The sequence below is a fragment of the Numenius arquata genome, chromosome 1 (genome assembly GCF_964106895.1).
Source record: "Numenius arquata chromosome 1, bNumArq3.hap1.1, whole genome shotgun sequence".
Classification (NCBI taxonomy): domain Eukaryota; kingdom Metazoa; phylum Chordata; class Aves; order Charadriiformes; family Scolopacidae; genus Numenius; species Numenius arquata.
In genome coordinates, this window is record NC_133576.1 from 8,612,174 (window position 1) to 8,639,183 (window position 27,010).

Here is a 27,010-nt window from a genome sequence, read left to right on the forward strand (position 1 = left end):
AGAACATGTGCAGCTATATTCACTATATGTGAGTTACATTAGCAGTGAGCAATAATATGTTTTTAAGAGAGAAATTCTCATACAAAAAAGAATAAATGGGAGGGGGACAAAGATCCCCATAGGCAGATTAGTCCAAAAATTGCCTTCTAAGGAATGTCTTGTTCCTCCTTCTTCTGAAGCATTTACGTTGGCTATTGGCAGCAATCAGCCATGGGGGAAGACGAACTACTTTCCTTATCCCCTCTGGCTCTCTCCTGCACTAAGGCCAAAGCACCTTCCCACCCTCACTGTCACCGTGCATCACCCAGAGACAGAGACAGACACCCACTTCCCTCCGCATGGCCATCTCGCCGGTGGAGCACCCAGCAGAGCCACTCTGGCTTGCCTGGTTGCCACCAGCAACCTCCTTGAAGACTGTCGTAGTTTTGGAGTCTCCGGCTTCAGGGGTTCCCAAATAGTATCATCTGAAAGCCTGAAGCCGGTTGCCCAGCCTGGGGTGCAGCTGCAGTGGGTGGGGGCTGCCTGGGAAAAGGCAGCTGCTCAGATGGGTGCTGAGTCCCAGCTTGCTCGTTCCTTGTAGCCAAGAACATTTCACATCCTCAGCCATATGTGACTGAAGGAGGTAAAAATAATCGTCTTTTTTTTTTTTTTTTTTCATTGACATGCAGTGATATCTCCCGTATTCGTCGTCAAAATGAACTGAAATTAATCTCGGTAACAATTCTGCCTGGTGACGGGAACGCACGTATTAGTGATACACATCAGCACACCTTCGGGAGCAATGCTATTTGGATATCAGTGAAGGTCATTGGTGGGGAGGTGGGGCAGGAAATGACTCGAGAGAGCATCCCTGAATTTAAATAGAGCTGACAATTGCAAAACTGCATTTGTGGAAACCTTCCTTTTCATGGCCTTCGTAATCTAAGGTAGATCAGATTTGAGGCAAGAAGTGCAAGCCTTGAAATGCGCCCACAAAATTAAAATAAAAATAATAGTCAGCTCACCTTAACTTCCCTCTCTGTGAGGTTCATGTCCTTACGCTCAACCCAGAGCATGAACCATTCCTCCCCTGACTGCCGCCTGCTCCCAAAGGACGGCATCCCAATTCCCGACTGCTCACCGCTCCATTGCAGCACTCCCTCACGCTAGCTCTTCCCCACCTCACAGCCACAGCTGGCATATTCCCCCACCAAAATACATCAGTTAAAGGAAGCGGGTGCTGTTTTCCCCTCTGCAACCCCAACTCGCTGCCTTCTGCAGGAGATGTGGCAGCCTGAAGCTGGCAGGGCACCTTCTGCCCCCCCAAGCTGATCCACAGCCTGTCACGAGAACAACTTTAATATCCCACAGGTCAGCTCCTACACCTGGAGAAGACAGGCAGCCTTTCCCACATGAAGCTGAATGCATGAGATGGATATAAAGAGGCCTTATTTTTTGTTGTGGTTTTTTTTTTTTTTAAGACTTTATTTGTCTAACATGCTTGACCAAAAATTACAACAACAATCAAGTTATGCCAAAATGATTAAATAACCTTTAAGCTTTCATACCTCAAGTACTTTAAATGATATTTTGAAGTAACAGCTGCTTTCGTATCCTTCCCACATAAAAATACACAGTATTTTGAAGATACCTTAGGAAAAATTATTTTTAAGAGAATAGTTTATGGTCGACATAGAAATTTTGTTGAGGCTAATAAAAGGACCTCTTCCCCCCACTTTAACATTTTCGTCTCTTAAGTGCCATGAGTGAATGTAAACATTTCAGACTTCTTTAACATACAGCCAATTTCCTGCCACATTTGTTTCAAACTGCTTGAATTGTGACTAGCTAAGACACTTTTATTCTAACTACACGCTATTGCTCATCTTCCCCGTGATGGCGGGAGTTCATATTCAACTATGAATTTCAGCCCTTGCTGATTTAGGAGCTGATCCTGCAATTTCTACGCCAATAAATAGTTTTGACAAAAAGTGGCCCCATCTGAATTCATGGCAGGCTGCTCACGCGCCTGGGAACTATTCACCCAAAAAACCAGTGGCAGGTGCCACCCATCGTCTCGGGTTTCGTTTCAGGAAAAAAGCAGCAAGTTAGTTTAGGCCCTAAGTCACCCAACAGCTTGCACGAAATGACAGACCCGTGACTTGTCCTGTTTTCTGGTGGTTTCTGGTGGGCCCACAGCACGAGTTAGTGACTGGGCTGGAACGTCACTGCTCCCAGTAGCAGCGGGAAGAGCTGCTGCCCATGGGAAGCCAGGAGCGTGCAATGTTTCTGCCTACCTCGCTTAGAGCTGAAGCTGACACAGCCTGGTTTTGCGCCACAGGTATTTTAAATTGTGTATGCATAGAATGTACATGCAGCTGCCACCTGAAGCTCACGTTTACATCCATGTATCAGCCAAAAAAGTAACACGCACAATTATCCAATGTATGTGCGCAGATGTGGGCCATGCACAGACCTGCAAACAACCCTGTGTTGGTAGCGCGATGAGCTGCCCAATGCGTGTGAACAAGATTAATGTCTAGGTGCCGTCAGCCCCAGATTCAGGATGTCCACGTTTAGAATATGGCTGTGAAATTATCTCCATCAAGGCAAAAAGGCTTCTCTTCGAGCATGGAGAAGTTTTCTAGTTCAAGGCAGAAACCCAATTTTTGTAGGGCATGTTTGAAGGACTTGCTTCTGCCTGGGATGGGACTGAAATCCCAGCAGCTTCAACACCTCTGTTAACCTGCAGGAAAGCCGCATGGGCAGCGCTAGCGTTGGCCATCCCAACCAGCTCCTGACATGTCCCCTGCGTTGCCTGGCGGCACATGCAAGACAACAGATGGATTTCAACTCGGTTGATGATTTTGTCTTGGGCCTCTCTCAGTAGTGTCCATGAGCGGGCAAACAGCAGTGACAGGTTTTGTGAGGTGACCCTGCTCTGTACCCATTGGCGTGTACTCATCACTCATCGCACTTAGGCTACCACATAGCTACCCAAAAGTGAACGCCCAAACTCCACCTTGAGGTGACCCCTTCCCCGTGACATCCACAGCGTTCCCCAAGGACACAAGGATCACCATGACATTTAATCACTTCGGACTGGGGCCAAATTCAAACCAGTAATCTCATCACTGGCTGCATGTCCCATTAACAGGTTTTAAACAGATAGTCCCAGTGGGTTTTATTTAAAATACCACCACTGCACAGTGGTTTATTTAAAATACCACTACATAATTTTTGTGGGTTTTTTTTTGCTTTTTACATACAATCACGTATCGCCTTACCATATGAAAACACAGTTAAGTTTTTTTCTTCTTTTTTTTTTTTTTTTTTTAAGGGAAATGTCATCCTTTTTTTCACAGGCGAGTCCAGGTTACAAATTCCTGAGTTTATACTGCACTTAACGCAGTCTCCCTTCTAGAATGTTGAGCTGTTTACAGCATGCCGGCAATATGCACCATTTCCCTTACCATCTGTAATGCCAGATGTAGTAAAACTTCATTTCAGTACAGTGAATTAGGGCCTCTATTGCATTGGTTTTGAATAGATGCAAAGACTTAGACCTGGAGGACTTGAAGTAATAGCTTTCCTCCTGTGACTGGTCATTCATGCACCGTCTTTTACATTTGCCATGTTAATTAAGGGAAAACATCTTTACCATCATTTTTCTTTTACCAAGAGCTCACTGGGAAACATCTGAAATGAGGAAATCCTAGTCTAAACACTTAAGTTTAAACTGCAAACTTTCTTAAAGAAACACCCCTTTGAAAGACATTGCTCTTTTAATAAGTCCAATATAATGTACGGTATATACAAAAGTCCCTACTTGAGATATATATATGTATATGTATATATATATGTGGGATGCATTCACTTTTCTGTGTTCACAAATATTTTAATGGTGAAATGTTAAAGTCTTTAATCTGTTTCTGGCACCAAAATGTCTTTGTTCCCCATCCACTTTTGTCACTTGAAATTTATCTGTGAAGAGCTAGCAGGAAAAAAAGAAGAAGGTTTTTGCTTTTTGTTGAATGGTTCCCTATTGGGATTCTCAGCCAGCAATAGAAAGTTGCTAATGTGTTGGGCACAACTTTAAATCCTTGTTATAATCATGTGTTCCTTGGAGTAGGTAAGTCAATAACTATAGGTGGATTAAGTGGCTGGTAATTCACAGTGCATACAGATGCATTCACATAGGTAGTAGTTCCATCAGCCATGACACCATAACCTACAAAGAAAGAAAAATTCTGGTTACTCTCATTAGTCTTTATTATCTTTTTTTTTTTTTTAATTATTCACCTTTATCACGCAACAGTAAATGCCACATTTATTACTCAGAAGGAATTTAAAAATTCTCTTCATCCAAAACATAAAGGTCTCCTGAATTAATACCATCTTTGTCCTACAGCAGAACTTTTTACCATCTTTTAAATTGTGTAAGAAAAGCAAAATGGACCCTCACAAGCTAGTGGCTACAATCTCTGGCAGTCAGCTAGCAAAACCTCCTTAGAAAGATATTTTTGTCTGCAAAGTTTTTTTCTTAAAACCTTCTCAGTTTTGGAACGGTTGAGAAGATAGAGCTTAGACAATTGCAGCACTGAAAAAACCATACTTCTGGTCATTTTGGTTTGCCATTGTCAGCAAACTCTGGGCAATTTTCATCTTTCCACCTTTTTTTTTGTCCTGTCATGTACATCTTTTAAGCAACCAATGAAGAAACAGCATTGCCTGGCTAAGGGGAGTACGTGCACATGTGCACCTGGGCAGGATTTGTCTACTAGGAACTTCTTCCCACGTGTTTGAACTTGTTGACCAATTTTAACCAAATTTGATGGGAAGATACTAAAATGCCTGCCCAGGCAGAGAAAACACGGCTTCATTAATGCATTCTCTGACACACAAGGTGAATCCACACCCTAAGACGCCCTAACATTTCCATGGGAGAAAACACCCTTCTATATGTCTCACCAGGGCAAAAAATCTTTAACTGTCTGACTAGACACCCAAGCCAAACAATTCCAGAGCTAAATCAGCAGAAAATCAAACTTCTAGCTCGAATGCCTGTAGAAATACAGTGAAATGCTGTTTCAGAAAGTAAAGAAAAAGCCCTTTAACTGCCCTGGTGGTATGAAAAAGTAGACACGCTCCCCATTATCACAAATCTTTTCATTAATGACTAAGAAAAAGCATAAGCTTGATTACAGTAAAACTAAAAGCTTCATGTTGGAAACTTGCACTGAAATATTAAGATCAATATGAAGAAATATATTCACAATAAGAAATATATGACTGGGGGAAATCACCTGGTAGAAGCATTTGTACTAAGACTCAATCTCACCATTAATGAAGTTAATAGTGAAATATATTCATTGCTACATACACAAAGTTTCGGCTATTGAAATCCTAGGTACCTAGGATCCTATAGTTTCTCTGAGTGCAATTTCATGTCTTATAGAAGCATTGTCAGTTGCAGAACTTACAAACAAAGAAACAGTAGCCAAATTCCTCTCTTTTTTGTTCCTTAAAATACCCTGAATAATGCAGGGATTCCTGGACTCCCCATGGAAAAACCACACTCTAATTAGGGACTAGGGAGGGAAGAAAACTCTGTCAGGTTCCTGTCACAGACATTTCTTTAAATCATTTGCTGTTTGCCACAGAACAATTGTTCTGTGTAAAACACAAACTGCACGGAGGACAGTCAGCATTGCTGCTGGGACTTTCTGTCTCCTCGGCTACACGTTTGGAGAGAACAGCATCAGCTTGCTAATGCGTTCCTTTTGCTGGAAGATTCCTAACACTACAGTTTTCAGTCCTACCCTACTGCCAACAGTTTCCTCGGCCATGACCTCAGCCAAGTACAGGCTGTAAGGGGCAAACCAGGATTTTTGCTGGAGTCCCTGCCATGCTCCTTGTCACTTCCATGGGTCGACCAGCAGCAAGTCCATGTGTGTAAGTATTTTTTGGCAGAGACAGAAGTGCAGAGGGGGAATAGGGAAGAAACATCTCATCTAAGCGTCTCTTCCTCCTGGATGTTCAGTAAATGACTGCTGCAGATGTAGCTATGCTCAGTCAGGGGAAGAACTCATCTGTTCAAATCATGCATTCTCTCTACAAAGAGCAGCTTCGTTTGCACAGGCTGTCTGCAATGGGAATTCTCCTCTGCAGAGATTTAGCATCCCACTGCAAAACAGGCTATGCAGTTCCCCATTTGTTTTCTCTAAATTATGATAGTTAACAAGAAGAGTACCTTGTTTCTGTGTTCTGATACCTACTGTGCCAACTGTATTAATTCACAAGATTTACCATTCTGTGGAGGTGCCATTCTTTTCCCTTGGGAGCCAAAGCTGGGCTTGGTCTTAGCAGATGTGATTTTGTTTACCTGCCTGAAGCTTCATGGCTTGCTAAGTGTTTGCTTATATCCCCTGCAACCCACTTGGCTTATGGTTTCTGAAAAGACAATGAGTTTGAACCACATTCACTAGCTCTCTTGTATGGAATCTCAAAGACTGCTATAATAGCAAAGGGTTAGGAAAAAATACTGCCTATGCATTGTTTGTTTACTCTGTGATGTAAGAGCACCTTGGACATTAACTAGGCATTAACAGGTCAATGCAAATGAGATACATGAGGAGAACAGACTTAATCCCTGAGCTGTAAAATAATGATCTGAGTGGCTTCTCCATCAATTTTAAACCAGCACACCTCTCACCAATGTGACTCCTAACCTAGCATAGTGAAAGCGCCCAGCAGCAAGTCAGAGCAGGATTTCTCAGGAAGGGTAATAGTTCTTCACAGAAAGAGAAGTATCTGAATGCCAGCTACTCCAGTTTTTCTGTTTGTTCATTTCTACCCTGGTGAGACCCACAGGTATCCTTCAAAGGCTGGAGCAGTCCCAGAAGCAGAAAACTGGCAGTTGTGAAGCACCCTTTCCTGCCAGTAAGTTAATACTGCCAAGAACTAAGCAGCTGATAGTACATGCTTACATGCCAATGGTACACTTCTGCACAGCCCAGGGGTTTCTTTTGGTAGGGGCACTGCTTGAAGTCTTGCTGCCATGATATGTGAACAGGACGGATTTCTCTATAGCAGACAGCATCTACCTTTCCCTTTGCCTGGAGATGAATTCCTACTGTCATTGACTTCAGTGGAGCATATGTGTCACCACTTACTGACTTATGTGAAGGGAACTAATTTTTTTCCAGTTAAAAATCAGATAGTCAAAAGAACCACTTTGTTTTATCTGGGTACAAAATGTTTCCCCTGCCAAAGCAAATAAATACATGAATAAATATCTTGAACATCTACACAAGTCAGTGGTGACCTCCCTCTTGATTTTAACTTCATATACACACTAATGGGGAGAGACAACCTTTATTGTACAATCTTGAAGATTAAGCCTTAGAAGCAACGCCCAATGCATTCTTACCCATTTTACAAACACAGAAACTGAGACACAGAGAGCTTACATGAATTATTTTCAGTCACAGAGATTCAGCAGAGGAAAATATAATCCATCAATCCTAATATTTAGTCACTTTCTATACCTACTGGACTCATGTTCTTATCTTAAAATTCACAGTAATCCTTTCTGTGAAGGAGGCATCACCCTGTTTTATAGATGTAGAAACTGAAAGGGAAGTTGAAGTACAAATATTGAAATGTGAGTAACAGCCCATTTCATCTATATGCAGCCAAATAAGTATCTGAATTCCAGAAGTGCTTCATTTCAGACATTCAAGTTTGAAAATGCTAGTTAAACCAGACAACTTCTGTGTTTGTGGTTTTTAAATATATCTAGAAAGAAATGTGTTCTGACCTTCATGGATATGTCCAAAAACATGAAGCCTTGGCTGTATTCGTCTCTGGACTGTGTTCAGCAGCTCAACACATCCTACCCGTTGCATTTTCTTAGGAACCCAGTCTAGAAAACCTTTGGAAAAGAAAGGAAAGCTTTAAAAGAAGATAGGTTATCGGCAAAGCTGTACTGCTATACAGTGCTTCTAAGATTTCATGTCTCATGATTTCTCATAAGCAGCCACAGAAGAGCTGACACGGAAAAAACAGTGTTTGCCTTGGTAAGTAGAAGAGGAAGGAAGGAAAAATATTTGAGGAAAACCATAAAAGCTCATCCAAAGAAAAAGGACTATGATAAATCTTGCCAGTTTTTTTTCAAGGAAAAAGCGTCCTAACAATTAAAGTTATTTTTGCACTGCTGTTAAAGGGAAAATTCAATGCCTTATCTGTTCTTCTTCCTTTAAGAGAGTAAGGTATAAAAAGCAGTATGTCTAAAGAATCTAAATCGCCACCTAGCTATTTAAATCTAGTCCTGGGATCTAGATTTTAAAATTGAACACTTTAACTGATGTAATGGAATCTGTGTTGCTAATAATAAAACTATATTGGTACCACATTGAATCTTACAGTAGTGCAACTCAGGTAAGGAACACACAGCATGCCTAAAACCAACACCCTCAGCTAAAACTGGTCTAAGCACTTCATGATAGAGCAAGCCCCACTAGCCTAGATCTATGGACCTCAGACAGGAAGAGAAACTCAGCCCTTCTGCAGTAGATGTTTTTAAGTGCTACATTTACTTGCATGAAGGCTGTATAAAAATGCATTTTTTATGAACACAGACAAAAATGTACACCAACTTGCTTATATGTCTAAAAACATACTGCCGGGGGATGCTTACTGCCAACTGAAGTCTCGTGTTTCCTTCAAAGTAGTAGTATAAGAAAGATGTTGTTGTATTAGAGGGTTTGCAACAACCAATCTTGTTTTCCTTCTATTGTTCTGCCACTTTCATCAGGCTCATATTTGGAAACCTAAAAGATATAATCATTCTGTTTTTCTTTAGTTGTTCTGGTACTTGCCCTGTGTGCCTTTCATAACTTTGTATCTCTGACTTAGATTGCTGCGATAGCATGAATATATTGTGCCTTTGAGAAAGCAGTAGTCAGCCAGAGAGGTAGAGAGTCTGGACCTAGTTTTCATACATTTACTTTTGAGGTCCACTCAAGCATGGCTAAATAACAGCTAACCAACTGACTTAAAAGACCAGAACTGTGCTATCCGAGCTTTGGAAAAGCTCTCAGATTTGTTAGAGCTTCAGGGTAGGTTCACACACTGAGAAATACCTTTTCAGATGCCATAGTTTGAAAACTGAGCTCATTATACTGTGGGGTTGTATGAAAATAGTAAAAATTTGCCCTTGGATCATGGTTTCTCATTCAGAAATGAGTGAGGAATGAGGCATCCTAAAAAAGAGGAAATTCTGATAATGACCATAGACTCCTAAGTCATTCAGACGCCTCTGAAGATGCTGCTCGACTCCTGTCGGGGGAATGCACAAAGACAAAGCCCCGCTGAATTACAGAGGGAGCAGAGCAATGCTCAGGTCTGGTAACTGATTTTTCCAGTCACTCTTGGTAGCCAACGCAGGTCAAAATTCATTGTAGGAAATAGTAAGTATTTAAGATGTCAAAGTGCAGCCAGCAACTTCTCTGGAATCCAGTCATGCCTTTTTTTTTTTTTTTTCAGAGCAAACGGGTTATAACCATAGGGTTTGTTACTTCAGTGATTTGAAACAGTTAATTGTCAAAATGTCTGTGGTGAACATAAAGCCAAAAGTATTTCCACTTCAAAAACTTCACAAACAAAAATCCGTAAAATTAACTTCTCCATTAAATTAAGCATTATTTATGTTGAACATGTTTTTGTTTACATGCATTATCACCCTTCTGAAGCTTTCCCATATGTTTGCAGCTTATTATGTACACCTGACTACACAAACTAAGAATAATTGATTACACCTAGCTAACAATTAGAGTTCATCTTAGGGTTTTTTTAATGTTTGGTTACTTGAAACAGGTTCCTGCAGCTGTCAGGAAAGTATAAATCTTTGTCATAGACAATCAAGCAGACAGCTACAAATGAAGACTTAAAGGTGAAATTAAATTAAACACAAACAAAGAAAAGAATAGTGAACGTTTTGAAGAGAAATAAAAGAACCATAAATGCAGATCTCTAGGAACCAGGGAAAAGACTTTAAAAGTTACACTATACACAGGCTATTAAATATATGGCATATCTTTATTAATAATAAACCAGTGACTCATTAAATTGTCAATAATAGCTGTTTTAACCTTTGTTTTCTCATCCCGTGTGAACATGCTGTGTATCCCTGCCCTGGTTTCATCCCAAAGCACTACTCTAAAACAGAAAAAAAAACAATTCCTCAGATTTTTGTTACGTGCCTAGCTGACTTAGAAACACAAAGTCCATTAACTCTTAATGGTGCTTCTGCACCTAAATCATGCAGGCAATTATAGATCTATCTAATAATGTAGTATTAATTAGCTTAGGAGGATGTGCACTCTTTTGAAGTGAGGGAATGAGAAAAAGCACAGAAAATGGATGATGGACAGAATTTAGGCAGCCATGCTGGAGAAAAAAGAGGAATTTGCAAGAGCGCTGATTGCTATTTATGATCATTAGGAACAGCTCTAGTGATGCTGTCCAAGATCAGAACAACAGTAATCAGCTTTCCGGTTAAAATAATTGCCTGGGAGGGTCAAGGAGGATCCTGTCTCCCAAAATGTCTGTGGACAGAGCTACACAATAAGGAGGTTCTGTAAGTTAGGCAGAGTGCTCATTTCTTTTGAATTGTCATATATTTTTTGCCATGGGTGTCAGGGAGACCAACAGCTGATGCCCTCAGGCAGAGGGTTCTGTGCTTGAGCCATCTATTAATGCATCAATAAGAAAAAGACAAAGAAACAGGAACTTTCAAAAAAGAAAATCCCCGGAGGATGGTAGGAGTTCAAAAATTCAAAAAAAAGAGAACAAATACTGAGACATGAGGATGGGGGGAATTCACATTACCCCATTACAGTCAGTAGAGATGAGCAGCTCTTCCTCAGAATTACTGCAATTATTAAATTAGTTTTCAATTATTAAATTTACTATTAAATTTATTATTAAAGCATGTCTGTTGAGTGCCAGCTCTGCAGTGCTCACTAGAGGTTCACCTCCCTCTTCTGCTCTTCTGCTGCCTGGAGAGGCCTGGTGGCTAAACTAGCAAAAGTGGCTGAAACTGGGTGGTGTGAACCCCTCTCTCCACCTTCCAACACTGGATTCCAAGTGCTACATACAGGGATATTCTTTGGATCAGTGGAAGGTTGGATTTCTTTACAGTTCATCAGCTGGTTTTTAAAAGAGCTTTAGAAGTGCTGAATAAAGCTTCTGAAAGAGTTTTAAATGCGACTTGTAACTAAAACTGTATCAAAGACCCAGTGTCACGCCTTGGATCCTAACATCGATTATCCCCACTACTAACCATTTGGAGCTGATATCTCAAGGTCTAAACAATTAATTTCTGCCATCCACTTTTATGATACAGGTCCATATTAAAACCAGCCTATAGCATGGCATGAGACTCCACTTAGCTGAAGTATCAAAACACACGCCCTTACTGTGAGAAACCACGCTCACAAAGAAGCCCTTTCCCCCAGGATTAGTGACCAGTGGAATGCAAACATGTCTTTCTAAAGAAAACAACAAAACACAAACCCTTTAGATACTTCCTCCTCCAAGCTCTGAAAGAAGAGAAGAAAGGGTGGAACACAAGAGGGTTTTAGCCTCAGGAAATCGGGGAATCTAAAGGTTTAAAGAAACCAACTCCCCCCGTTTCACACAAATCACTCCTCTGCTCTAAGATTCAGCAGAACACTTAAATACATGCTTCACTTTCGTGTCCATTTATTAAATCAGAGTTAAACACATAGTTACATTAAATATAGCTTCCTATCTGTTAAATACTTTGAAAAACATGTTAAAAGCCTTAAGCCTTGACCGAATCTGGACAGGTTTCTGCGATTATATTACTTCCGTAACACAGATAATTTCACTATTATCTAGGAATACAAGAAATCTCTCCTGGCTTTTATATCACCTATAATAATATTTGTAAAACTCAAATGCAAAACTATTTCTTGTTGGTCTGTTAGTGTTGCCAGATTGTATTAAAAATAGGCAATTCACTCACACTGTCCAAAGAACAGGCAAACAATGGCAGCATTTGGGTTTGTAAGGCAGAAGATGCACCAGGTCAGCATGATGAGGAAAAATACAGAGTGGGCACTTGGTGGTGGGGAAATGTTACTGCAAGTAAGGGAGAAAGACAGTGCTCAAAAAGTAAGATCCCAATCCTGCATTTCTTTTCAAGCAGGCTCCATGCTTTAAAATTCCTAATTTCACCAGTGGCAGAGTGGACAGATGCACAGGAAAACTAGACTTTGCTTATTTATAAAGCTCATTAAGGCTTTACGTATTAAGGCTTTATTTTTTAAGGCATTATTTAATTCCCTACCATTGAGCACAGGTAATCATGAAACAAAACTGAGCTGAAGACCTGGTGCTGCTGAAATCAGTACTGATGTTACTTTTGACTTTTCTAAATCGGGATTACACTCTTTGTCTAAGGAGAGCCATCAGTTACCGTATAATCACCTGACATAGACAGCTAGGAGCACTAGTATTTTCTTACCGAGAGGTGGTCCATGTGTTATAAGAATATCTATTCCATCTGGAATAAGGTTCCATTTCTCTAATAGTGCTTGGCCTCGTGGAAGATTAAAGCCCCAGCCATAAAACCAAGGTTGCCTGCCAAGAGAGGAGGAGAATGTCTTCAGTGCTACTTCCATGTACTGGTTATCTAATTAAAATACAGAGATTGACTCTCTACTAGCATGGAATTTGGAGATACAAATAGCATTCATTTTCTTCTTTCTGTGCACAGTAAAACCTTCTTTCCATGCAACCAGTGTTGTTTAATTTGTGTGGTAAATCAGTGCGGTCCTTACCACTTTCAGTAGGCAGCACACAGTAAAATACTCACAGTATTCCTCTAACTACATGAAAAGTAACTTTAACAAGACCTGGATACCAAGATCTCCATATGTGGATTAGCATGCCGGACTCCCACAACATCTAGAAGAACACTTGTCTCAGGTACCTTGGTATGGATATATGTTTCACATTGGCTCCCATCACATTTGGCCCTTAGCCTATGACCAGCTGGGCAAGGACAGACCCTGGCACAATGACAGATCCCGCTCCAAAGTTGGAGATATCATCTATGCTGTTTTGTTCCCTAATTGGAAGCATCCCATCAGAACAAGAATACTGCTTCTTTTCTTACATATAATTTTCTTCTGTCCTCTGGTGCGTTGACTTGCTTTTAAGTAAGACTTTCCATATTCAGGATTTCTTATCAGACAGACATTTTTTAAAACATATTTATGGAGCAGCTCATCATGGAGCAGTGGGACTGTAACACTGCCAGTCAGAACACAATTTATCCATATCTTGCTGTCCCATTGATTAAAAAACTGTATTTTACAGCAATTATATCACAGTGGTAAATTATGTCTTGCTGACTATGCTCTAATTCTAGGTCATAAAATTGATGGGTTAGTTTTAGGTCGGAATTTTTTAATAATTTTTTGAGTGACATGTTCTGGCCATATCCATATTTGGAGAACCGCAAGTAGGCTGCTATGATTTAATAAGGTTTATGATAATTGCAGCTTCAGTGTTTATAAATTCATACACATCAACCAGAGTACCCTTCGAGATGTTACTTTGTTGAGGAAAGCTTTACACTCCCTCACCGCATCAAAAGACAGAAAGAATTCTTTCAAACAAATTCTCTGAATTCCACTTTACATCATGTATGGCAAAGACAAAAGAAAATGCCCATAAAGCTATTATTCGTCCTCTTCCATTACTGATGCTTGACTAACATTTCAAAAATTAGCACGTCTGCAATCTTCATGATGATACGTTTCCCACTTTTCCTTTTGGAATGCTGTAAAGAAACACATCTATTGAAAACAGCTTAAGAAATAGAGCTTGCTAAAATATAAAGGGATGTGGCTTACCCGAGGCAAGAAAAGAAAATTCTGCTACAAGGAAAGGGAAAAGGGGGCTTTACAGAATGTTTCCTGCCTTTCTTCCACAGATAAAAAAAAGCCTCAACTTTTCTAGACAGATGACTGAAAGGCTTTCTGTGTCCATGGTTAAGAGCTCATTTCCTTGCTCTTCATCACACAGCGCCCTGGATAACGAGGGTCTGGATAAACAGGTGTCCCAGAGAGAAAAAAAAAAAAAAAAAAAGGTGAAACTTTGTACATCTGCCACTGGGACCAGAAATATACCCCAGCCTCCAGAAGCTGTGATGAGGGAGGTGAGGAAGGTGTGTGAAGAAGAGATGCTAATAGCAGGAGCAATGAAGCGGGAACCTTTTTCTGAGTGAGGTTGCTCAGGCCAGGGCAGCTGGCTGAGAAAAAGACATATCCCTATATTAGGGATACGAAATGCTTTTCTGGTTACCTGTTCATCTCCTAGCAGCCTTTTCTAATGGGAAGAACAGCACCCGGCTCAAAGGTACGTGTCTCCTCACCTTCCGACTGCTGGGGTGGTAACTCACGGTCTACTTACTGGCTTATTTTGCGGTCAGCTACCAGCCATGTTCTTGTATAACACTGTTACACAGAACCAAACCACAGCCTGTGGAGTTTGATCAGTCTGCCTTTACGTTCAGCTCACCATTGACAGAATGAGAATATTTTTATCTCACAGGAATGTCCTGAAAATAAACAAACTGAAGTCCGCGAGGTACTCAGACATTACAGAAGTGGGAGGCTTTATAAGAATACACAGAGGTCAGGCCTTTTCTAAACTCTCATCCCATCCTTGCCTTGGGATTGCATCCCACACCTTATATGCCAAGTCTCTTTCTTCACCAAGATGAAAATATTCAATTGTTTGGAAAATTGTCTTTAGGCCCAGAGCAAGTTTTCCAGGAGCAAGATCTCATCGACAGAAAATATTGGCAAGGGCAAAGAGGAGGCAAACGAAGTGTAGACATAGTAAATCACGCTTTTAAAGCCACTGACAGATTCAGTGAATAGAGGCCACCTGTCACTCGCCCTGGTGCTGCTGGGCATGGAGAGGATTGTCCCCAGGTCCTTGGTGGGAAGCGAGGCGAGATGCCGTCCTGCACTCCATAGGTGTGCCAGACACAGCAGAATGGGCCATGGCCACTCCATGCCCCAAGAAAGAAACCAAGGGGAAAGATCAATATTTGCCCAAGAAGAAAAGGACAGAACCCTGTGGAATAATTATTTTAAGGATACAAATTAGCATTTATAAAGAGAAATAAACATGACTGTCACAGGTCTCACCAGAAGTCAGCTTAATCCTGTTGAAATCCAAATGACCACAAATGGCATACGCAGCTGTGAGAGTCTCTGCCTGCCTCTACTAGGGCTGGCCACTTCTTAAAAAGCCCGTTTCCCCTTATGAATAGGCATGATCTGCTTATTAAGACAAGAAGCAGTTTCCCCCCGTCCCTCCCTCCCTCCCTCCCTCCCTCCCTCTTTTGTGGTGACTGCAGCGCGTAGCCGCCTGAGCGCAGGGCTGGTAAGTTATGCATGCTGGAGCTGTTCTTTTGTGAAGGGGAGATGTTACAACTTGTGTGATTTGCCATTATGCTGTCTTTTGTGACAATCCCGAGATCGAAAGAAATGTCTGGAATATTTCTGGCAAAAAAAAAAAAAAAAAATCAAATCTGAAGTCCAAGAAAGGATTCAGCGGAGGATGTTGGTGTGCTTTACATCTGAGACAAGAAAGACAAATCATACACTTCAGTGCCCCCACCCCCAAAGCAAAACCATCTTTATACGCACACAGGGATTTTACAAATCCCCAAGTCCCTTGTTCTGAAAATTTATTGCAAAACAGCCATCAAAGTTTCCAAGTAGGGGGGAAAAAAAAAATCTTCTCTAATACCGAGTAACAAGTCTGTGCCCTGGATATCATGCAAACACAACTTTGTCTAAAATATCCATTTACAATGGAACCTGAAAGCAAAGCTGAAGTCTTCATATCAAGCATCAAATTTCTGATCCCCAGTTACTGCTTGTTCAGGGAAAGTGTAATTTTTTATAAATTACTTTTCAATAACATTTTACATTTTACAAAGGAAATACTGCCATGTATGTTCTATAAGAGAAAAATCTGCTGTTCTCAAAATACCCCAATAAAAATGTATTTGGCAATTAAAGACATACATCATGAATGTATTTCACCTCTGAAGAGAAGCGCTCATGTGTAGAAATGTACTTTGATTTAGGTCTTATCTTCTTAAAGCGAACAGTTTCAGTGTCTCCACATAGTACTGAAATTCAACGGTATTATTATGATAAGAATAATGATTGTCTACATATAAGACTCTGGGGGAAAATATATTGGAAGTGAATTTGTTTACAGCACAATTAACCTTATGTTAAAAACATATGAACAAGTTTTGCAGGTCAAATAATCTACCATACAAAAAGGGCTGAATTATCAGAATTTGTGCTAGCAATCGGATGTTGCTTTATGTACTGAATTTCTATCTTTCTGTTCTAAAGTAACCATTGGAATAATTTTCTTACAGAATGATAGTTGCTATGACAACCATAGCAAATTTTCCTTTTCTGAAACAGATGTCTCATTTAGTTGAAAATTAGAATGTGAAAAACCCATGGGAAAAATTAATTCAAACTTTAACAGAACACTGACTACAATGTAATCTCTTATAGGTTAACCCCTTAACATCTTTCTGCACTCTTATAGTAACCTTCTCATAAATTCTAATTAAACCAGTTTAACCTCCTAGGAATGACCTTCTTAGCTATCATTAGTGCGTTAGTTGTCTTTGAAAGGAGCATTTCTGTTACGATAATAACAGAAAAAAGTCATACTAAAAAAAAAGTGGTCAAACATATTACTGCCTTAATTATTTATTAGTTTTTCTTCTTCTATTCAGCTACTACTGGAAAGAGCTACCATGTAGTCCAAGAATTCTTTTGTCATTCAAATGAGGCATAACTTAGTTTTACATGTGATTTGCTGTAAAGGGCGGTGACGCACCACACAGATTTGACCTGTAATTTACGTGAAAATTGAAGGTTTTCAATTTTCAAACCACTGGTACCCGTCTCAATCTGCTTAGCAGACGGACAAGAAGGGGACACAAAAAAGAACACTTGACTGGGGAAAACTATCAATGTGCATGGATTTTCCTATTACAAGCAATGAAAGAGTGAAATCTGATTCTCCATTACCTTGATTCAATTTAAACATTTTAAGTTAAAGAATGGATTCTTTCCTCTCTGTACGCTTACCAGCTCAAGGGGACCCTCCCCAGTACTTGGTCATTGGCTACAGATGAACACGGCAGGCAGCCAGCAGGCAGTCAAAGAAATATTCCCACCACAGCACTGCCTGTAGTGCTTGCCAGGTGCCAGCTACCTCAAGAATCATAGACTCATAGAATCATAGGATGGTTAGAGTTGGAAGGGACCTTAAAGATCATCCAGTTCCAACCCCCCTGCCATGCGCAGGGACACCTCCCACTAGAGCAGGTTGCTCAAAGCCCCATCCAGCCTGGCCTTGAACACTTCCAGGGATGGGGCAGCCACGGCTTCTCTGGGCAACCTGTTCCAGTGCTTCACCACCCACACAGTAAAGAATTTCCTCCTAATAGCTAATCTAAATCTCCCCTCTTCCAAATTAAAACCATTACCCCTTGTCCTGTCACTACATTTCCTGACAAAGAGTCCCTCTCCGGCTCTCCTGTAGGCTCCCTTCAGGAGAACTTCAGGACTGCAGGATTTACTGCATCAGCTGCATCTAGGTTGTCCTGTTGAATAAAGCAATTCCTGCCACCAGTAGGCACGCAACTATTCCCGTTGACCTGAAGGGAAAACTCCCTTGCATAATCCAATACCTGCAGAGAGCTATGGATGGTTACTGACTGAATGGCCATTAGCGTATCAAAGGGACAGGTGGGGAGCATCTCGCAAACACCTTGGTAGCAAAAAATACAGAACTGAAACACAATGCAGAGATCATTGTACCTCCTCATTTCTATGAAGTTTCCCAGAGAAGTAATTTTTGCAGCTGAAAGGCAAGTGCTCTCACTAGAATTCCTTTGCTTACAAAATAAATTTCAAAGGTTCACAAACACATATAACTTGCTCCAGTCTTTCTTCCACGACAGTTGTCATTTTTCTGTGATTGGAAAATAAACAGATATTGGCTGGTGACTGTAAAGAACCTCAGTGGGAAAAAAATGGTTCTAATCAGTCTTCTCATTTCTGCTCCCCTTCATGACAATTACAGGGTCGCATACATTCAATGTTTAGAAGATTGGCCTATGCATGCTGAAAGTCATACTGGTATACGGGACCGGTCACAGAGCACCAAAAAGCAGTTAGATTCAGCAGTAGCAATCACAGGTAAAATTCCAACACATCCTGATTCCTAGCCCAAGAAATCTCACTTTTGGACATTTAAGACTAATTTTTCCTGGTCTTGATTTCATCTTACTATTATAACTAGCTGCAGTCATGTGAACATGGGTATACACTACTATATACACTGTATAGCTTCCTTGTTTGCCTTGTGTTCACACCCTTCAGGTTTTCATATTTTCACGTTCCCCATCACTGTGTTAGTTGAATTTACCCAATCTCTGTAATTGCCTTTTCAGCCTTTCCGCAGTAACTAACTAACCAGTTTACTAAGGATTTAAGGATTTACCTTATCCTTTACTAAGGATACTAAGGTTTTTTTGTGGGGTGTTATCTGTTTCTGCATTGAAAGTAGTTGTGAAATAACACTCACCTTTCCGTCTTTTCCTCCTCACATTCAAGAGGACCATCCAAAGCAGGCAGGAAACTAGCTATTAGGCCATTAGTGCCAAAAAGGACTGGCAGGGCACTGTTTGTTTAGAGGTTTTGAAATACCGTTCAACATCTTGGCACTCAAGCATTTTAAGAGCATAACTGAGATTTCTAGAAAAAAGTTTTGAGGCGTATGAGGAGACATATTATGACTAGCTTCAATGTGAGAGAGACAAGGCTAGTATGATTTTAGAGAAGAGGTAGGAAAGCAGTGTACAAAAGAATTAAATTACACAAAACAAGAAACTTAGGTTCACTCATTCATAATATTGGAACCAGGGCTTTTTTTTTTTAATGGAAGCTAAGGCCTTATACTTAAAATTAATAAATGCAAATGATGGTTAATCTCATATAAGATTACCCCCTGGAACACATGGCCACAAAGTACAGCTCAGCAGGTGGAAAGGAGAAAACAGAAGGGAAGGGAATGTAGGTGCTAAGACACTAGAAGGCTTGCACAGCATTATTTGGGAGGCTGTAGTGAGCAGCAAACTGAACCCAGATCTTCTATCAGTCTGCTGGCCTCAACAGACAACATTTCTTCCATGGGGAAGTTCGCTATGTTCTTGCTTTTTTGCCTTGCTTGCTTTGCATCCACGGTTGTCATTCTTGGAACACTGAATCAAACTAAATCATTGTCTTCACAAAAGAAAAGGAGGGTAAAAATCAGAATATGGCCTTTTCTCAGTAATTATTTCTTTTGCAATTTGAGTAACACAAGAAATCATTCATCCTTTATTTAGTAAAGGATTTCATACATCTCTGACTGGAGAGAAGAAAGGATGAGCTGTGACTAATAGGAACTGATCATTTCTACACATTAATCTGTTAGAAAACAATGAAAAATAAAATGAAATCTACTTTATCTTCATAACAAGAAAACAAAAGATAACAGGTAAGGAGAAAAGTTAATGAAAGACTGAATTTAAAACATGCCAACACCAAATGCAAATAGTTTATTTAATTCTGCTGGAAGCCAACTGATAATATCCCATCTGATATTTTTTTTAAATAATAAAATAAACCCAACAAACAAACTTAAAAGCTAATTTGGAATAATTAACCAAGAGACTCAGTGCTGAGAGTACAGATGTAGAACTGTACAGACTTTCAGTACAATCTTACGGGTTTAATGCAGGGCTAAGGTGTTGACCTCCTGACGTCTTGGGGTCCGTTCCCTCAGTCTCTCTGATTCTCAATATGTAAAAATATAGGTACAGCCAGGCTATGCAGACTGTACTTCAGATGCTAATAGCTGATAGTCAGAGAAAGAAGAAGGGCTAAGAGAGAGGAGTTAACAGCCCCTCTGTCAACATTACAGTCACCATCTCATTTTAAACGTAAAACTTGCCGTGAACAGGCCAATCAGTAAGGAAAAGTAATTTGAGGCCCATGTATGCATGGCATCTTTACGGTTTCTCACTATCAAATGACCAGACAGCTAAAGAAAAAGAATGTCCTTCCACACATCCAGCTAGTTAGTGCTTACTGTAGTCCTCTAAGACTTCGCAGAAGTTTGCTAACTGAGGAGATGGAATATCCCTTCAAATGGAGACGCTACATTTGGGGGGGTTTTTATGATGCAGCTCCTGGAGGGACTCTTCTAGATGAAGCATCACTAAAATAGGTAGGATGTGTAATAGGTGCACTGAGAATTGATAAAAATGGCCCTCACACTAGCCACTTCTCAGTTTAGTAACTCACCAGGTTTGCATTCTTTTCGCAAAATATCAGGAGTAATTAGGCCATATGGACTAACTGTCTGCCAGTTCTTTTTTTCCTTCCTTTTTGTTTTTTTACCTTGTTTTCCTTAGAAAATTCAAAGCCATTTTGAGTTAAGGAAGCATGAAAATGCTTCCAAAACTAATAAATTAATACAGCACATGTGCATATATGCATAAAGTGTATTATTTTTAACATTTTCAATTTAGCAACAGATGAACTTACTTCTTGTTTAAAAAAGCACATACTGATACTTCGTATGTCATGTTTCTACCTGAAGTGAACAACACCCAAGCAATCCTAAATTCCAAATTCATGTTTGCTGCAGTCCTAAATTCACCCCACAGTACAGTGGTAGAAATCAACTGCTGCAATATAACTCTCTGTACCAAAAAGGTACAGCTTTAACACCTGGATGCTCATTCAGGTAGCTAGGAATTCTGAGAGAATATTAAAAAAATCATATACTTATTTGATGTAAATTATGTGATTAGAAAGATCTGACAAACACAGGTGCAGCCCTCTGTTTTAATATTGGTTCCAATTTATTCTGATTTCTTACTGGGGAAGAAAATCCTCATATTAAACAATGCTAATTTATTAAATAAAATTAATTTATGAGGAACAAATCCAAAGGAAGTGTTCTGATGTTAAACAGCTTCACAACAAGTGGTAAATTACTTCTTCCCTTAAAATCTGGTCAGGGAAAAGAAAAAGAACTCAGATAACTGCGTTACAATTAGTTCTTGTGATGGTGGCTCTATTTACAGTTCTTCACATAGAGCACAATGGAAAGTCACCATCTACTTCTTGATGTAATAACACATCTACTGTGTAAAAACCTAGGGAAAAGCATATACGCAAGCTACCGTGAAGTAGGGAAGCTGATTCTCACCAGGTGTAAACAGCTCGAAAACTGGTGGAGCTCTGCCAATTTACTCCAGCTGAGAATCAGCTCCATGTAGATCCGCTCCAAACTAGTTAGCTATTTGTGTTTCTCTTGGAATATCGCCAAAGGGCTCATCACAGTACCCAACTGTGTTTACATCTTTGAAACATCCTGAAATTGCTGCTGTCTGAGACTACAGCCCAGACTACAGATAGAGCTGATAGTCCTTTTGTTCAAGAAAAAACGGGGAAAAAAGCACCAAAACAACAACAAAAAAAGCACTTTAAACTTTAAAATCAGCTCTGTCTCATAAAATTAAACTTTCAAGCAAATGTGAAAAATAAAGAGAAAACTGCTGTGGGGGATTGCAGTTTCACTCTTGTGGTTTATGAACTGCAGGAAAGTGAAGCCAATTCCCTGTAGTGAGATTACAGGTCTCCTCTTCTATAGGTCTTAAATTAAAAACGAGCTGAATCCAAAGTGAGCTAGTTTACTGGATCAGAAGATTCAATTATTTCTGCTAAGTAACTGAATGTGAACTACTTCCTTTTAATAATATACAACTAATAATTACTGCCCAAGAAAGGACTTTTTTCTACCAAGCTAATTAAACTGAAGCAATATATTCTTTGCCTGCTCTCAAATTTAACTAAAGCTAGAAGCATTGCAACGAAACAAGTAAATTCAAATCCCCAATCACATACAGAAATATAAAGCCACACAATGCGTTCAGACATTACAAGAAACGGGACTTGCTCAAAAATGTTAGGCGAAATCACCACAATTTCTGGTCTACATTCAGCATACATGCCCACATGGGCAGTGTAACGTCCTGCACGCTTGTACAGACACCGTGGAGCAACATAACTGCAAAGTGGATGCAAAGCATCTTTGGCTTCAGTAACTGGTTAAGCTCACTCTGCAAGGGGTCACTGTGAAACGTGTTAGAGAATTGATCCACACCCCTAGCACACAAACATGTACAAGCAAGCAGCATGCAAAGGTGTTTGACTTACTGGTTTTCCTCTATTGTGACTATTCTAGGATTGAACTGTTCCAGACTCCTCAGCCCTGGGCAATGTTGGGAAGAAATTTTATTCGAGAGAAAACATTTTCTGGAACTACCATTAACAAGAAAAGAGAAAAGGGATATTCTAAACTGCTGTGACTTTAAAAAAATCTTGTGGGAAACCAAAAAATAAAATTTCTCAGGAGCATGTTAACAACTAGGATTTACCACGCCAGTCTAACTTTGATGATATTTAGGGGCCATAGGTGTAGTTTAGTTTAAATTTTCATTTGCTCACATACCTATTGCAGAGTTGAATCGGTTAATAATAACTGTGTTCCTTTAACATGCTATAGAAAATTCACTTGGAATCTCAGAAATTTTTATTGTGTTACATACACATTTTTTTTCAGGAATGTTAATGATTCTCGCTAATTCATTTCAGACATTTAATTTGTACTGCAGTGTTCATGATTGCTCACATGAGCAATAGCACCTGTATACCTAGTGCCTACTGAATGGGACTCAAATTTCCAAATCATGTAAAAAAACACTTTCCAAGACATGTTTATCACATGAAATGCACCAATTTTAGCAAAGTGCCATTGGTAAAAAAAAAAAAAAAAAGAAAAAAACAAGGAGAAAAACGATCCAGTGATCTGTTTCTAATGTTGAAACAGCCAGAATGCACTTTTAAGTCTCACTTTCTGCCACTGGAAAACCTTTCACACTTCAGGAGTTCAATATCTTACATTTCTCTCCACTACCTTCCCTGAACAGTTGAATTTAATAGATCAAAATCATTTTGCAGGAAAAAACATTTATGATCTTCCATATGCTGCAAACTAAACTACAGTGTATTGTGGTTTTAAGTGTTTTTAGAAGTAGTACTTTCGAAAATGGAAAATGGTTTCTGGTAAGTATGGAAGAGGAAATAAAAATATCACTGCAGCATTCTATTAAAATACAATTAAACCTGTATCTATGTGCCTCAGACTGTTAATTAATGTATTTCAACAGGATGATGAATTTTGCTTTCTCTCTTTTAAACATGTTGCTATTTCTTACACATCTGTCACATCTCACCTACCTTTTACTGAATGTCTGAAATAAAACATCTTCAGCATTCTAACCACAGTAATTCAGCCACATCAGGCAGGCTTAGATGCCAACCTTCTCCCCAGAATTTCTGAAACTTGAGATGCCCACTTCTAAATAACGAGTGGACTCTATTATTCCCACTCATGATTTTAATTTTCTTCAAGTACCATGTCAGTCTACATAAATTACTCACTTATACTGATTGTCTGTCTGCAAGTCAATAATTTAAAAAAGCTCCAAATAGTTCCCAACTTTAAAAATCAGGGAACATCTACCATTTTTAAAACATATTTCTGAGCAAACAAAACCAAGCACTCTGTAATATGTCCCCATCCAACATTTCCACATCCATCCATCCAAAACTGTAGCACTAACAGAGCTGGACATGAAAACAAGCCACTTTCTCAAAAATCTACTTAATCTGAGGTTTGCGAGAATTTTAGAGTTGTATTTTATTGCTTTAGAAAACAGTACAGAAGTAATTCCACTTCAGTTATTTGTATTTTGGTCTTTTGACCAAGTGAGGGTGCAGAAAGAAGAGAACATAGGAGGATGAGCTATTCTACTTACAAAAACTTCTAGTATGGTTTTGTCCAGTAACACAAATTTTTGAGTCCCTAAGTATTTTAGTCATGTGCAAGGTACTGAATAGTTTTTTTGCAGATTTGAAAGGGAGCATAAGAACTGAGAATCAGAGTGGTCACTTTGAGGCAGAAGTTACTATTTTCTGTGAATTTTACAGGGAATGAAACCTGCAGTATGACATCTTGCACTGCTGCTGCTGCTGCTCTATCTGGAAGCCACACTCCCAGCTTGGGAGGTATATTATGTTAAATGAAGTCAATATTTTATTTTAATACAGTTTCATTTTAATTGATGTTCACCTGAATGACTGTAAAGATTTGTACAAGGTCTGGGAAAGTAAACATTAGATGATTCATCACTGGCAAAATGAAAGCGTGTCCCTCTCATGAAATGAATCTATAAATCTTTGCTACATTATTTTACTGATGGAAACTGAGTTCAGTGAGGAATGAAAGAGACTATTACAGATGTTCTTGAAAAGATGGAGGAGGAAGGCACTGAAACGGAGACCTAAGGTATGGGTGACCTGGAGTCTGTGTGGAACAAAAATAAGTCTGTCTCATTTTGCACGCGCGCGCACATACACTCACAAAGAGAGAAAACATTTGAGGAGTGTAACAAAGTCACCTACATAGTGATGAAAAAACAAATCAGACAAGAAAGTAACAAATCAGATGAGAGTTACACACCCATAGCTAAGCACTACGATCACACTGGAGTATACAGCTTGAGTAAAGACACTGGGCTGCGTACTGGAATAGTACAGATAGCTGCGGTGCACCAAGAAAAGGGCCAACAGGTTGGAACAAATTTCCAGCCCTCACACCAAAGTGGGATGGTGATTTGGAGCATAAAACCCCTGTCAAGGTTGCTTTGGGCCGAGCTGGTGGGTGCTACTCACTAATGCAACCTACAGGCTGATGTCTTTTACACTGGAAGGAACTCGGCCATCTTCTCTGCCATAGCCAGAGTTCACTGAATGGCCTTGACCCAGAATGCTAAGCTTAGTAAAAACAATACTCAAACAGAAAAAACCCACTGCCCACATACACACCCCTAACTTTCTTCACTCAGTTCCCATTATCTGAACAACAATGTTATAGGAGAGCTGTTGGCCTGTGTGTAAACACGCAAGGGCCATATCTAATCAACGTTCCATTGGAGAGAAGCTACAAAAACCCAGGAGTCCAGCCTGGGAGTCTGTCACTTCAGGACAAATGGTCATAAATGTCTTTCTAGGCTGATATTAATCTTTGCTCTCCCACTTTCCCTGACTGGGAAATGAGAGTTTCTGAAGTTCCAGATGGCCTATAACAAAAGAATGAAGGAGGAAATGAGAATACATAGACACTAGAAAAAACTAATTCTGCAAAAAGAAAAATGAGGTTCTGTTTCACAGAAATAGATCCCTCCAGATAATCAAAGTCAAGCAAAAATCCACTCTCTGGATAATGAGTCTGGAGGCAATCTCATCCTAAAGGGCTTCTTTAAGCTATCCAGGTCAATATGTCATTTAGAGTAATGAAAGTGTCATATGTTTGGCAAGAGGGCTTTGATTATCCCTTCCTTTCCCACATTGTGGAAAATTAAAAAAAAAAACACTGAAAGAGATAAAATGGTCTCCTGCCACCTTGTATGCCTGTTTGAAAGCAGGAGGACCAAAGTTTCTCCTGCATTTGTGTACAGATGCTTAAAAGCATTATGGAAATTCAGTGGCTAGGAAGATGTTTTCTTTCTGCCACTTGCATTCCTTTTCCTATGTCAAGTAAAATGTATACTCTTACCCTGCCGTTAATGCACAATAATCCACCTTTTACTAAAAAATGCCACTGGAATTCCTGCCATTTTCCACAAGATCAGAGCATACACACAGAACACCTCTTCTTCTGCAGACGCACATCTTTTCTAGAAATTTGAGGCAAGGGTGCAATTTTAGACATTGGCAGAACAGCCAGTACAATCTTTGCCAGGCACAAACAGCTTCTGATTATTGATCAGGGATCAATTCACTAGTCTTCAGGTCTTACACAGTTATTGCATGTCTTCTGTAGTTATTGCATGCAACAGAACAGTGAGGCGAGTTACTTACTCATTGAGTTGTAAAAAACTCAATGCAAAAAACATGCAGTAGGACAAGAGTCCATTACTGGAACCTCGCACAGCAGAGAAGCAGATGTAACAACACTCAGGATCACACATTCAAGAATGAACCTCAGAGAGGTGCTCTCACATTGATACAAAAATGTACATGCACCTTCACAGGCAGTTATTTTTACGTGGCAATGCTGAATAATGATTATAAAAGGAATAATATACAGTTGACTCATTCAGCAAGCACAGCAAATCTTGTGCACTGAATGCATCAGGGGTTTTTGTGCAAATACAGTGTGTAATTGTGCAATTAAAATCTTCAGCAATGCAGAGGTACAAGTGGATTGCATAGCCTATCTTCAACCCAGCTACATTTAACACTAAAACTCTTACCTGCAAAATAATAACACATTGTGGTGGTAATGAACTATAATAGAAGGCTGAAATCTATAACTGAAACAGTCACTAATCATTTATTAATATGATTCCATGAATGACATCTGATGACACAGAAAAGACCTTCCGCTTCAAATTTAAATTCAAATTTCCACTATTATTTCAGCTTCCTGACTTCCAAACCACCTGCCGGGACTATCTACTGCTTGTAAGGAATTTGATATTAACAGCAAAGCTCCCTATTATATAAGGACTTTGTTGATACCTGTTCATTTCAGGTACCAACACTGACACCTAGCTTAAGCTCCATAGTGGGACTGAGAGAATCACAGAAACATTGCTCAAAAGGGACCTTTGGAGATCTTCAGTCCAACCTACCACAAACCACCACTAGATCTGGTCAGCCATGACTGTCTTGCCAAGTCTTGAAAA

General features: G+C 39.8%; 1 protein-coding gene across 3 annotated transcripts in view; it reads right to left on the bottom strand.

Moving 5' to 3' along the window:
- Positions 1 to 1,457: 1,457 nt before the first annotated feature.
- MPPED1 (metallophosphoesterase domain containing 1) overlaps positions 1,458 to 27,010 on the bottom strand; it is a 66,369-nt gene continuing 40,816 nt past the window's right edge. Inside the window, exons 5-7 of one of the 3 annotated variants that reach the window (XM_074147495.1) lie at positions 12,536 to 12,651; positions 7,802 to 7,915; positions 1,458 to 4,210 (exon numbers count right to left, since the gene is read on the bottom strand). In XM_074147495.1, coding sequence (XP_074003596.1) covers positions 4,092 to 4,210; positions 7,802 to 7,915; positions 12,536 to 12,651 — 349 coding nt within the window. In that variant the 3' untranslated portion in view covers positions 1,458 to 4,091. The remainder of the gene's footprint in view (positions 4,211 to 7,801; positions 7,916 to 12,535; positions 12,652 to 27,010) is intronic. The other 2 variants (XM_074147502.1, XM_074147511.1) reach the window with 2 other exon arrangements.